Source organism: Alosa alosa, chromosome 15 (assembly GCF_017589495.1).
Source record: "Alosa alosa isolate M-15738 ecotype Scorff River chromosome 15, AALO_Geno_1.1, whole genome shotgun sequence".
Lineage (NCBI taxonomy): Eukaryota > Metazoa > Chordata > Actinopteri > Clupeiformes > Clupeidae > Alosa > Alosa alosa.
In genome coordinates, this window is record NC_063203.1 from 6,660,674 (window position 1) to 6,675,149 (window position 14,476).

Here is a 14,476-nt window from a genome sequence, read left to right on the forward strand (position 1 = left end):
CCCAACACCTTTGTGTTGACCTGTTAACTCACAGGAAGCAAGGTCTGAGTCAGGTCAGCGCCGCCGCCACTCTTCTGCTGGACAGACCGCATTCAGCAGGACAAGAGCTGCCAAGAGAGACAGGAAAGCGAGCGAGAGAGTGACAGGAGAAGTGACAGGCTCAGTGAAGGAGGGAGGGAACGAGGGATGGAGCGAGGAGCGAGCGAGTAAGAGGTCGGCCTCCAGGAACGGTGTGCTGGCTGGCAGAGTCCGTATTGATCGGACGGTCAGCCCAGCTCTGCATTTTATTACTCAGCGCAAAGTGGACAGGAATTGAAATTACCTGTTGGGGGCTGAGGGGTTGCGAGGATCAGCTGATACACCCAAGCTGTCCCCATTGGGTAGGAGGACATCAGGAGGTCGTTTCTCAATGCCTGTGAGCAAAAATAAACTCCATTATAATGCATACTATATTAAATGTGTACCTGCACATAAACATGGAGCCCTCTCAAGATTGTCTCAGGATAAGAGCGACTTCCATATAATAGAATAGAAATAGATTCTCATATGTGCACACATATTCATGCACTCCACACACACACACACACACACACACACATAACATAACATAACATAACATACAACCACACTAGATAATCTCAGAAAAAAGAAACAGTCCTTCACAGTTTGAGTCTGAACAGCTCTGCACACCGTCTTTCACATAATCACAAACACACACACACACAAACACACACAAACACACACAGACACACACCGAGGCCATTAGTTACCCCCTGGCCGTCTCCAGGCCTGAGCTGCTCATAAAGAGTAGTATCTTAACTGCTGCGGAGCGTGTGGCGGGCCAAGCCTGGGGGAGGATTTACAGCGGCCGCTGGGCTGTTCTCACAGGTTCATGCTGGGCCTGATGCACTGATTTATGCTGCCTGGCCCAGGCCCATGGCTGTAAAGTGGGATTGATCTGGGTTTGATTGATGATGTCTGTTCAGCTCTAACTCGCACTCTCTCTCTGCTCTCTCGCCCTGACCCCCTCCTTGCGTTCTCACAGGTCAAAGCTGGGGCTCTTCCAGTCCAGGATAAGTTTACAGAAAGCCAGCGTGAAGGTAGGTATCGTTACCCTCTCTCTCTGTCTCTCTCTCAATCTCTCTCTCTGTTTCGTTCCCTTCCCTTTCCTCTGATCAGAGGGTGAAATGAAAGTGAGCCATTTTCCTCTGAGTTGTTGTTGTTGGTTGTGTGTGTGTGTGTGTGTGTCGCACACGCTCTCATCTCTCTCACGCCTGACACTCATCTGCTGGGGGCTCAGCTGCACCTGGGCCTTTCGAGCTGAGCCCAGATCAGTATTATCCGCAGACCAAAGCCCAGACCCATCGGTCCCCGATGCCTCCCTTTGAGTGTAATCTCCCAGCAGAAGCCCTTGCCAGACTCCCTTTCTCTCTTTCACTGTGTATGGCAACAAGACACACGGGTGGTTGGCTTGGGTTTGCGCTTGTACAAGCCCAGATCGTTGTTCTCCTATTCCTTTCTTACCTTCTGTTTAATAATTTTCTTCTCCAACACACACACACACACACACACACACCATGCATACACATTAATCTGTCTTTCTCTGTCTCCCAGTTAAAAGCCAAGAGGAACGACTGTAACTCCAAGGCCACCCACGCCAGGAATGAGTACCTGCTAACGCTAGCCGCGGCTAACGCCCACCAGGACCGCTACTACCAGACCGACCTGATCAGCTGCATCAAGGTGAGATGACGGGCCTCTCTCTTCCTCTACTCTCCTGCCTCTCAGGTCCACTCTGTTCCTGACCTTTGTCCACTTCACGTCTGCACTTCCTTGTTTTCACTTCCTCCTCTCATCTTTACCCACCTCACTCTGACTTCCAACCTCCCCTCTCTTAGTGACTCATTCCCACAGGAGTTCAAGAGGTCACACCTCCCCTGTCCCTCACACACACACACACACACACACACACACACACACACACACACACACACACACACACAAGACATTGGTAGAAGAATGAGGCCCTTCTCCTGCAAGTTTGACGTGTCTACAGGGTGTCACACACAGACACATTGATGAGCACTCACACACTCAGGACACGCTCGGCTGGTAGCTCAGCGCCGGTGTGACTGGTGCGTCATTGTTTGGGGGCCTCTTAAGCATAGGTCACTTGGATGACGCCGTGACTGGACGTGCTCTGCCTTAACTTTCCCGTCTGTGCCTGCACCTACACACACTCTTATTTAAATATCAGTTGTCTGTGACTGCACCTACACACACACACACACACTCTTATTTAAATATCAGCTGTCTAGAAGGATGCACGTTTGGCTCATGATGTCATTGACTGTAGAGGATGACTCAGAAATGCCCAGTCATGTTCTGCGTGATGGAGTCGCTGACATCATGGCATCGTCTCCTCACCTCAGCACATTAGCCACACCTCTGGGATTAAAGCTAGTGGACATGTCCAGCTAGTGGACTGGACTCAAGTAGGCTGGGAGGAGAGAGCTGAGCTGAGCTGCGCTGCGTGAGAAGTAAAACATGTCTATTGAATTGGCACGGAAGAGAGAAATCATTCACATGTGTGTGACCATTTATGTGTCATGGGAGCAAGAGATTGTTTGAGAGCGAAATAGAGAAAGGATTGCGTGTGTGTTGTGTGTGTGTGCACGAGAGAGAGAAGGGACTCTGTGTGTGTATGCACAAGAGAGAGAGAATGGTGTGTGTGTGTGTGAGTGAGGGAAGCATGTCTGGTATGTGGCGCTCTCTGGCCTGCTCCCACGGGTCATGTCCCAGTGCTGTGCTGTGCTGTGCTGTCCTCTCCAGTTAGGCCCCCTGAAGCACTCAGGCCAGGCTGCGGCCTCCTCCCCTCTCCTCCCTTCTGCCATTCCAACCCAACTGCCCTGAACACAGCCAACACCTCTCATCTAATAGCCCCCCACCCCCACCCCCGAGGCCGAGGTTTGAGGCTGGTCCAGCAGGCGGTGCCTTTAAAGCTCTTGGTGGCCGTTCTCTGGTCGCTGTGCGTGGGCCAAGTGTTCAGGGGGCTTGTTTTTGGACGATTGTGGAGCTCACTGCCAGCACAAACAGATCTGTGGAATCTCTGGGCCGGGACCTCGGATCACGTCCTTATTTAGCTCCAGATCACCGCACGGCCGAGTCTCTGGTGAAACTGGGGTCCAAAAGTACGGTCAAGCTCGGGGCGAGACGTCCACTGGAGGAGTGCGGCGACATCCGGAGTGAGATGTTCACCAGAGCCGCGGTCAGAGGCAGGAGTGAGACGTGACACTAGAGGAACACTGGAGGAACGCTCGGAGAAGCAGCACGGTGACTCCTCATTTTCTCCGGCTCCGTTTACAGCCAGTGCACGCTCTTTCCCCCACAACTCATCCGGACAGGGCCCCGAGCCATCTGTCCACAGAGAGACGGGCGGCGCGAGGGCCAATCGGGTTTGAGTGATGACCGGAGCATTCGCGGGTGACAGCCAGCCATCTAGCCGGGAAGCTGGAGCGCCCTGCACCGGTGCCTGCTGGTCTCTCCTGTGCTCATTTGGCCGGTGTTGAAAAGTTGGGTGTGCGCTTGACGCTAGTCCAAGGAAAAGAGAGACTGTCATCTACGGCATGCGCCATAAAGCACACACAGAAGCTGTTTGCAAGTTAAAAGGAATGTTTAATGGCCTCTCTCTCTCTCTCTCTCTCTCTCTCCTCCCCCTTTCTCTTGCATGCGTGCAGGCTTTCATTCTCATTCAGAGAAGCAGCAATGTACCTGTGATGGGAGCACTCAGGCGTTTAAACAGCATTAGTGTGATTGAGTGGACCTGGTGGTGGTTGCTGGTTGCGTTCCGGTGCAGAGCAGCCGTGCGTGACTCTTCCGCACATCCCCACATCATTATCCCGGCCCCGTCCTTACCCATGTACAGCACATCATTATCCTGGCCCACATAGCAGGCAGGTCTGGGGACAGACACCTCATTACTGCCCATTGTGGTGAAGCTTTGGTGGAGGATGAGTTAGGCTGGTCTGGGATCAGTGCTTGGGAGCCGCCTGAGCTCTTAATCCCCCCACGGCAGGAGACCTTGTGGGTGTGCTGGTGAATAATTGATGGCTGGACGCTGGGGCTTAGAGCGGGCCCCTGGGCAGCCAGCTGGCCTGCAGCACGCTGCCCAGTGTTCCAGCCCAGTCCTGTCCAGCACGGAGGCTTACAGCTTAGGTGCTCTGCAGGCAGACACGCATCAGGAGGAGAGGAGAGCGGCAGGATAAAAGGTCCATCTCATCTACTGATTTTCCTTACTCTCTCTCTCTTTCTGGTCTTTTCCTCTTCCTGCCCACCTCCTTTCCTCTCTCTCTCCCTTACTCTCTCTCCCTCTCTCTCTCCCTCGTTTCCTATGCTCTCCGTCTGTCCATTCCTGGGTCGCATGGTGAGAAAAGAGCTGACGCAGACACTCTGAGATGCTCAAGGACTCCCCCTGTTGTCAGACATGTAGCTCCCGGTGCCGAGTGCCTAAAGCCCAGTGTCAGTCAGTGAGTGAGTGAGTCAGTCAGTCAGCCAGCCACTGTGGGCACTGTGACTTTATTGTGGAACAGTGGCTTAGGCTCTGGCCTCTGATGTGTGGAGAGGCCACTGGGACTTGTGGGCAAATGGTTGCGGTTATTAGCGCAGTGGCACATAGCAGTCCACATGTGCTTGCTAAGAAATTCCTCGACTGTGTGTGTGTGTGTGTGTGTGTGTGTGTGTGCTTGAGTGCCTGTGACTGCGTGTGCGTGCACGTCATTATTTGTTTTTGGCCTCGTTGCTGGTGTTTGAGGCCGACTGCCTTAAAAGGCAGGCAGGAGCGGAGTAGACCTAGATGAAGTGGAGAGGTGGGGTCCGGCCACAGAACAACCAAAAGTCCCTTCGCTGGAATTCCCCTCCCCCTAAATCCCAAACTTCGTCATCTTTCTCTCACACATCCACACACACACAAACCATTGTTTAAAAGAGTGCGCATGTGTTTGTGTATGTGTGTGGGTGCATGATTGTATGTAGGTGTGAGTGCGCCGTGTTGCGGTCGAGCCCATTGTGTTTCATGGCTACTTAGAGCGTTTGGACAGAGCGCTGACGTCTCACAGCGGCATGTTATTCTAGTCTGCTGACCAGCCTTGATTGAGCCCACTCAGCTCTCACCAGTTAAAGAGCAGTAGCTAACACACATCCAAATCACCGCCATGTCTTCTGACTTAATTTCCCCTGTGTGCATGTGTAATGGTCACTGTGTGTGTGTGTGTGTGTGTGCGTGTGTGTTCACAAATGAGGGGAACTCATTAGTGTGTGGTTGCAGTAGAGGGGCTCAGGTGTAAATTGGTATTTGTGTTCTGCTGCCATGGCGTTGCATGGCAACTGATTGACTTGTTTGCGACGTGAGAAATTGCATTGTGGAAAAATGCTCTGGCGTAACTAATCATAGCCCTCTTCTTTAGGGTGAATCTGCTTTTTGTGTGTGTGTGTGTGCGTGTGCGTGTGTGTGCGAGCGTGCGTGTGTGCGAGCGTGTGTGTACAGGGGCACATAGGCGCCCATGTGTTTGCAGTTTTCTGTGCCTTCCCCTTGACAAAGCCAGGAAGCTCAGGTTCCCTCTGGTCCTGTGGAGAGACAGCAGCCACAAATCACTGTGCAGCCAGGAGTGCCTCAAGACCCTATCAGAAGGAAGCATGCTTATTTATGCTGCATTACATCCGTCTCCCGAGACACACACACACACACACACTTCTCTCATTTCATCGTGCCCTCTCTTACTGTGCACAAGGGCTCTGCTTGCCTTAGATCTGTGTTCCACTGAGACTCAGGGCCATGTTGACAGATTGAAGAGTGGAGTTTGAGGTGATTGCTCTTCTCCTGTCATTTGATGCTGTTTCAAGTTTACACATATACACACAGACACATATATACACACACATACACATTCACACTCTGTCTCCCTTAACTCTCCCCACCCCCCCCACCCCCATACACACAAAGGCAATGCAGCCGTGCACGCAGACACAGGAATCTAGGCACCTATCTGTGTGTGAAGTGGCTCCTGATTGAAGGATTGGGTGAACGAGGGAAAGAGGGAGAGAAAGAGAGAGGGAGAGAGAGAAAGATAGGGAGGAGTGGCTGTCTAGACTTAGAGGCCTAGACATTACTCTTGCGCTGCAGGGAAATGCAACCACTCAGTTGAAATGGAGTAAGCATGCGAGTGGGGAAGTTTGTTTTTGCGTGTTGTGTTGTACAACTGCTGTCGATTAGGGGGAGGGCTGGGGGGGGAGATGGAGAGAGAGAGAGAAAGAGTCGTTTTGGGTTTTTGACTGTTGTGGTCTGTGAAGTGTTTGGATGCCGATGAAAAGAAAGTGAGTGAGTGAGAGAGAGGAGGACAAAGAGGAGAGGGGAGAGAGAGAGAGAGGAGGAGGAGGAAAAGAGGGGAGGAGAGAGAGAGAGCGAAAAGGAAGAAAGCGACTCTTGAGTTTTGTTCTTGCATGTTGAGGCTGTGGAATCTGAACTCTCCAACCTCTCCCAGCTGCCACTGCCACTGCTGCTGGAGCACTGCGCTCCCATCCAAAGATTACACAGGCAAAGCTAAACATCACCTCTTTACCTCTCGCTCTCTCTATCACACACACACACACACACACACACACACACACACTTGCACACACACACACACACACTCGCACCCCCCCCCCCTCTCCGATTTGCTCAGGTCTGGGCTGGAGATTGCAATGGCAAAAAGAAACATTTTCCTCACAGGTTTGTTTGGAGGGAGGAAACCACAGACCTTCCCTCCTCTCCAGACTCCTCCTCTGGATTGGACTGAAAAACTGATCTCTCTCTCTCTCTCTCTCTCTCTCTCTCTCTCTCTCTCTCTCTCTCTCTCTCTCCTCTCTCTCTCTCTCTCTCTCTCTCTCTCTCTCTCTCTCTCTCTCTCTCTCTCTCTCTCTCTCTCTCTCTCTCTCTCTCTGTCCCTTCTCTCCTAGGCTCTGGATGGGAATGTGTATGACCATGTGAAGGATTATTTGATCTCCTTCTGCCGAACGGAACTGGAGGCCTTCCAGGCCGTCCACAGCACCTTCCAGTTCCTCCTGGAGAAGTCCAGCCGCGTGAGTCAGAGCCCCCCTCCCCACACACACATGCGCACACACACACACACACACACACGGATATGCACACACTCACACACATGCACATGCACATATGCACACAAGCACTCACACACATGTACATGCACATATGCACACACACACACACACTCACAGAGCGCCTCTCTCTCTCTCTCTGTTTTCCGTCATTGTAGATTCACTCTTACTTCCCAGAAAAATAAAAGTCTCTTTCCAGCTGTTCATTAGCCAATCCCCAGTGAAGAAATCACACATTTGCCACCCACACTTGTTCCAACACACACACACACACACACACACACACACACACACAGACAGACACATAATTTGTAGCACACATGCAGATGCACGCACCCAAACACAGACAAGCACGTAATCATTTTCTGTACTCTTCATTTGGGGTGTCTGACTGTGTGTGGGGGATGTTTGTGTGTGCACAAGTAAACACGTGTAGTACAAAACACAGATGCAGAGGTGCAGAACTGCTCTCAGATGGCAAGGGTTTTGGACTGCCTGGAGCTCTCTCTGTGTGTGTGTGTGTTTGTGTTTGTGTGTGTGTGTGTTTGTGTGTGTTTGCGACTGTGGTGTTCTCTGGATTAGTGCCACCAGACCCCTTCACCTATCTCAGGAGGGACTGCAGTGACCTTGGACTGTGTGTGAGTGTGTGTTTGAAGTTTGAACACACACACACACACAATGCTCAGGACTCTAAACAAACCTGCAGCCAGAGAGTCCTCCACTCTCCAGTTCATTCATCATGTGTCACGCTGTGTGTGTTTTGGAGTGTGCTTTTGTGCTCGTGCTTGTTTGTGTGTGTGTGTGTGTGTGTGTGTGTCTGTGTCACGCTGTGTGTCTGAGTGAGACAGTGTTCTTGAGCATTTATGTGTGTCTGTGTCTGCAGTAGATTAAATCATTCATTATTAAGTACATATGTCATATTTTCTGTGTGTGTGCAGGTGATGCAGGACTTCAATCAGCAGCTGTTCATGCAGGAGAGCCCGGTCTTTCACAAAGCACAAGACTTCCAGTTCCAGCCCAGCGACAGCGACGCGGTGAGCAACCATACACTTACACACCATCTCACTTCCTCTCTCTCTTCTCTCCACACACACACACACACACACATTGTCAGGCCCAGTTCCATGTTCTACCGATGCCCAATCCAGCACCTCCGTCCCCCCTGCTGCTAATGGCTACTCATTCCTCCCCTGCGGTTTGGCGAGCCAAAGGGCCGCTGCTCCATCCCCTGACCACCCCAAGCGCTTCGACGCACAACAGGAATGGGACTCCAGAGTCTCCCGCGGCCGATTGGGCGGCCTCATCATCAGAAAGCCGTCTGTCACACGTGAAAAGACATCCACAGAGGAGAAGCCACACATCATTTCTTTGTGAAGTGTGTGTGTGTGTGTGAGAGAGAGCGAGATAGAGACACTTACTAACAGAGTCTCACTCATCTCACTGGCTCTGAGCTGATGGTGATGGGTCGTCTAGACCCATATGTTCATTAAATTAGTTAGTAGCTAATTAGTTAAATAAATTAGATAATCCATAAATGAACATGTGCTGACAGTTAAAATATGGTGTGTGTGTGTGGGCTCAGGGCTCACTGCAGTGTCTGTGGCTGCTGTGTTTCCCTGTGTCTCTCCCGGGCTGGTGTTCAGAGAACACCCTTGTGATGGTGCATATTGGAGTGTCAGCCATTCAAGGATCCGCAGTAATCCCTTCCCCTCCCCGGGCCATCTGAAGGCTTCTTCCTGCCGTGATGCAGTATTCAGTCCCACAACTCTATCTGTCTGCCTGTGTATCTATCCGTCCCTGTTTCTCTCTCTCTCTCTCTCTCGCTTTCTATCTCTCAGTTTCTCACTGTCAGTGTCTTTCTCGCACACGTACACACAAACACACACATATACATGCACACACTCACACACACACACACGCACGCATATACACACACACACACACACACACACACACACACGCACAGGAGATTTAGTCTGTCAGTCATGTCCTTGGTGAAATGAAGAATGTGCCTCCTGTTGTCTCCACCCATCATCGTGCTCTGATAACTTCAAGTTTGTGTCGTGTGGCATGAAAGCAAAAGCTGTCACCAGGCCTGTCACCCACTGCATGCTAGTGTTCTTGCAGTGCATGATGGGAAGGATGCAACCTCCAGCTCAACGCCTCCTGTGTGTGTGAGATGCAGTTTTTCCACTCATTTTGTTCTCATCAGTCCAGCTCTTGTTTTGCATGCCTGTGAACACCTTGAAAAAATCAGCCATGCGCGTGTGCACACACACACACACACGCACGCATATACATACACACACACACACACGCACAGGAGATTTAGTCTGTCAGTCATGTCCTTGGTGAAATGAAGAATGTGCCTCCTGTTGTCTCCACCCATCATCGTGCTCTGATAACTTCAAGTTTGTGTCGTGTGGCATGAAAGCAAAAGCTGTCACCAGGCCTGTCACCCACTGCATGCTAGTGTTCTTGCAGTGCATGATGGGAAGGATGCAACCTCCAGCTCAACGCCTCCTGTGTGTGTGAGTGAGATGCAGTTTTTCCACTCATTTTGTTCTACACACACACACACACACACACGCACAGGAGATTTTAGTCTGGTCAGTCATGTCCTTGGTGAAATGAAGAATGTGCCTCCTGTTGTCTCCACCCATCATCGTGCTCTTGATAACTTCAAGTTTGTGTCGGTGTGGCATGAAAGCAAAAGCTGTCACCAGGCCTGTCACCCACTGCATGCTAGTGTTCTTGCAGTGCATGATGGGAAGGATGCAACCTCAGCTCAACGCCTCCTGTGTGTGTGTGTGTGAGATGCAGTTTTTCCACTCATTTTGTTCTCATCAGTCCAGCTCTTGTTTTGCATGCCTGTGAACACCTTGAAAAAATCAGCCATGCGCGTGTGCACACACACACACACACACACACACACACACACACACACACACACACACACACACACACACACACACACGCACGCATATACATACACACACACACACACACACACACGCACGCATATACATACACACGCACGCATATACATACACACACACACACACGCACGCGCATACACACACACACACACACACACACACACACACACACACATACACACATACACAACGCAAAACAGGATTCAACTGAGCTGTGGAGCTACTGGAACTCTAGGAAGGGAGTTTACATGAGGGCACATGGACCTGAGGGGACGTTTTGGAACATGAACATGGAAGAAAGTGGATGAAAGTGGACGTCCTGACCACAGAGAGAGAGTTGAAATGTGGTGTAGCTCGTAGTTATTGAACTGTAACTGTCTGCAGAAAAACGGTTTCATTAGACTGTCTTGTGCGGCCTGCACATCCCATATGGTCCAGCCCTGCTGTCACGCGCTTCATACCGAACTGGACAGTCACAGAGGAATCGACTGGCCCAGACCGCCCCCGACAGCACGCGCACGCCTCGTCAGCCATGCTCACTCCCATGATGCACCTCCCCTCTGTTGTTTGCAGGCAAGGTTAGTGGAGCCACATGGTTGTGATTTAGGTCTGGACCAAGATGGAGGGGAGAGAGAGAGAGAGAGAGAGAGAAAACGAAAGACAAAAACAGAGGAAGAAGAAAGGGAGGGCAGTCATGTGTTTCTCATCTCCTTCCCCTGCGCCCCCCCCCATCTCAGTGTGTTACAGAGCCACGGCACGTACAGGCAGCCATACTGATGAAGGCTTGTTCTTTGGCCAGACTCAAAATGATTTCTCTCTCTCTCTCTCTCTCTCTCTCTCTCTCTCTCTCTCTCTCTCTCTCTCTCTCTCTCTCTCTCTCTCTTGCTTTCTTCCCTTGCTCACCTCCTTCTTTGCCCACTTGCCCTTTTCTCTTTGCCATGTTCTGTCTGTCTGTTCTTTTTCTTCTCTCCTCTGTCTCTCGTGCCCTCTTTTTCTTCTCTCTTCTGTCTCTGGCTGCTAGAGTCTGTTCCCATTGTCTCATCAGATCTTTGCCAGTAGTCTGTGCTCCCCTGCTGTGTGTGTGTGTGTGTGTGTGTGTGTGTGTGTGTGTGTGTGTGTGTGTGTGTGTGTGTGTGTAGCTGCTAGTAGGGCTTGCAGTAGCTGGTTGGTACGCTTGCCGCCTCTAACATGATTAGGAGGGGAAGAATCGATAAGTCGACACCGGGAGTGCAGTGAACAATGCTCTTGTTCGCAGCCGAACACAAAGAAACAATCACACACACATCTCTGTGAAAGAGGGAAGAGACAAACACACACACACACACACAGTTACTCATCCTCTCTCTCACTCACACAAACACTAGTCTAACAAACAACACATGCTTTCTGGAAGAGGACAGAGAGAAGTACATTAAACTCACATGCACATGCACACACACACACACACACACACGCTTGTTTTATATGAAGCATAGATACACACACATAGAGTACAGCTACAAGCACCATCCAGACTAACAAACGGCATATGTTCTGTGGAAGAATACAGAGACAAGTACACCAGGTTAGTGTGCCAGTGCATTCACACACATACACACACACTCACACTAGCAAACACCACTTGACCTCATTAGACTGAAAGAAACTGTCTCTTAGCCCTGTGTGTGTGTGTGTCTGTGTGTCTGTGTGTCTGTGTGTCTGTGTGAGGAGTGAGAGTGAGAGTGAGAGAGAGAGAGAGAAACATATACACACACACACACTGGAACATACACACACTGAGCTATTCTACACACACACTGGAACATACACACTGAGCTATTCTTACACATAACACTCAACAGTATGCTGACATACATGCTACATGCTTTCTGCAGGTGCACTTCTGCACACACATACTGTTTTCATAGAGTCTTAGTGATCCAGTATTTGCATTCAGCCTTCATCTACATACTCAATAGAGGCACATATATTTGTACACACACACACACACACACACAGACAGTAGGTCAGGAGGAGGTTGTGGCTGATTTGTACCCTTAAGCCCCCCCGGTCCAAAGCTGCTTTACATTGGGCTTGTCTTATCTGCCCCACAGCTCCAGATCCCCCCCCCCTCTCAGACCCGCCGTCTCCCACCACTGTCATCACCCACACACCCCCCCTCTCCCTCCATCCTTCTTTCCCTCCATCTCTCCATCCCTCCACCACGGTTTACATCAGTAGGCAATCCCTCCGCGGCTTCATCCGTGTGGCCCCTGCCTGCCTGCCTGCCTGCCTGCCTGCGGATTAATCTCCCTTAAGATCAGCCAGGGGAGGACAGGGGGCTTTGCTGAAGGGAGTAGCTTTAGCCGTGGAGCCCAAGCAGGGATAAAAATGTAAAAAAAAAAAAAAAAAAACTGGTCTAGGATCAGTGTTTGGAACCCTGGGGATGGGTGGGTGATGGGTAGATGTGTGTGGGGTGTCTTGTGCTTAGTTCCCATGGTGACGGGGGGTTTGGGGTGTTGTTTTCCTCTCCAGAGTCGGCAGCTGGAGTCGGAGACGGGCACCACGGAGGAGCACAGCCTGAACAAGGAGGCCCGCAAGTGGGCCACGCGCGTGGCCAGGGAGCACAAGAACATCATCCACTATAAGAGGGTACAGCACGCACGCACGCACGCACGCACGCACGCACACACACACACGCAAATACAAACAAACACACACATTCACATGTACAAAGGTACTGTAGTTTGTGTGTATAAAAGGCTAGATGCCAGGTCACCCCCTACACACAAACACATAGCCGTGAGCCGTGTATTGGGGATTTCCTTCCCCTAGCTTATGCTGAGTATGAGTCAGTCAGTGTGCATTGCTGTGATGTTCAAAGTACACCTCAGCATTACTGACTGCAGAGAGGAAAGAGGATTAGGACTCCTGTATTGTACCTAGTGTAAAAAAAAAGTGTAAAAAAGTACATTTCTATGTCCGATGTCTGATATTGACTGAGGCAGAACCTGATTGGCCCCTTGATTGATTGACTGCTGTTATAGTGTGTGGAGGAGTGTGAGACTCTGGGGATCCCGCCCACCGAGCAAGGCCGCAACGACCTAGAGCTGAGGATCGACGAGGCCAAAGAAAACATCCGCAAGGCTGAGGTACAGATGCTGTGTGTTTGTGTGTGTGTGTGTGTCGTCTATAACAAGTTTGTTTACATGCAAAAAGGGAGATCCAAGGTCTAACAGGAGCAGATGAGTGGTGCAGACAGAGGGGAAGGTGAGAGTGGGTTAAATGCGTTAAGCATTGAGTGCTGCGGTCCTGCTCCTTGGCTCCTGTTAGACTTTGGATCTCCCTTTTTGACTTCTGCGTCCTGTTCCGTGAGCACCAACCAGGTTGAAGCGCAAGTGACCCCCTTCTTTTGTTTACATGCACTGTTATTTTTTTTAAATAAAAAAAACATGGGTAAGAAACAAATCAATAAGGCCAAAGCAAACAAGAGGATACTCGCTGGTGGTAATGGTGGCTGCCGCCGCCGTTGTTGTTGTTGGTGATGGTGATGATGAGCGCTCTGCCTTGTTTTTGTAATGACTCCATTTACCTCCACTGGCCGAGCCGCTGCGCTACCTTGCCGGTCCCTGCCGGAGCTCTCCTGGTCCCGCATCGATCCACACAGAGAGCTCCGCCCGTCAGCCCGCGCCGGGGATCAATGCCTCTCAGACCCAGCCAAAAACACAACAACAAAACAGAAGCCCACTCTCACCTTCCCCTCTGTCTGCACCACTCATCAGCTCATCAGCTCGCACGCCCCCTGCTGGACACATCGAGCCACACGCAACAAATGAACAGCCATTAGGTGTGACAGTGACAGAGATAGCAGTGTATCATGCAGATGACACAATGGGAGCAATCCTGGTTTAAAGTCCCCCCCACACACACACACACACACAGTGTTTACTGCATAAAGCTATCGCTTCTGAAAAATAACCCCCGCAGGGCTCCTCCTCTAAGTCTGCCATTAGTTTATAAAGCACTATTAAATATTTAATCAGCCTTATTAAGATCTAATGGACATAAAAGAGGAGAAAGCAGGGGAGTGGGGGGCTCTGTAGTAAATTGGAGACTGCCAAGCTTTTGTTTTCCAGGGAAGTGCAGATTAAAACGAGCCAGTAGCCAGCAGGAAGTGTGCTTAGCATCAATTATTTAAAGGGCTCAGTTTACTACAAACTAGCCCAGTCAAGAGGCCTTTTGAATGACTTTTTTTTCTCAGTGGAATTCAACCATGGAAGTCGACAGCTGTATGATAAATGAAACTTTCCCCGTGTGTTTTATTAGGGTTTCAGGCACTATAATATTTGTTCCTAACAATAACTTGTGTGGTCTGTGCTCGAGTTGCTTGGAGAGTAGAATGTTTA

The 14,476-nt window shown here is 50.6% G+C and overlaps 1 protein-coding gene across 6 annotated transcripts in view; it reads left to right on the top strand.

Annotated features, from left to right (window-relative positions):
- Positions 1-14,476, top strand: part of LOC125308276 (F-BAR and double SH3 domains protein 2-like) — a 58,792-nt gene that overhangs the window by 32,772 nt on the left and 11,544 nt on the right. For all 6 annotated transcript variants that reach the window (XM_048264663.1, XM_048264662.1, XM_048264660.1 and 3 more), the window contains exons 7-12: positions 1,046-1,100; positions 1,615-1,743; positions 6,994-7,116; positions 8,091-8,186; positions 12,606-12,722; positions 13,118-13,222. In XM_048264663.1, coding sequence (XP_048120620.1) covers positions 1,046-1,100; positions 1,615-1,743; positions 6,994-7,116; positions 8,091-8,186; positions 12,606-12,722; positions 13,118-13,222 — 625 coding nt within the window. The remainder of the gene's footprint in view (positions 1-1,045; positions 1,101-1,614; positions 1,744-6,993; positions 7,117-8,090; positions 8,187-12,605; positions 12,723-13,117; positions 13,223-14,476) is intronic.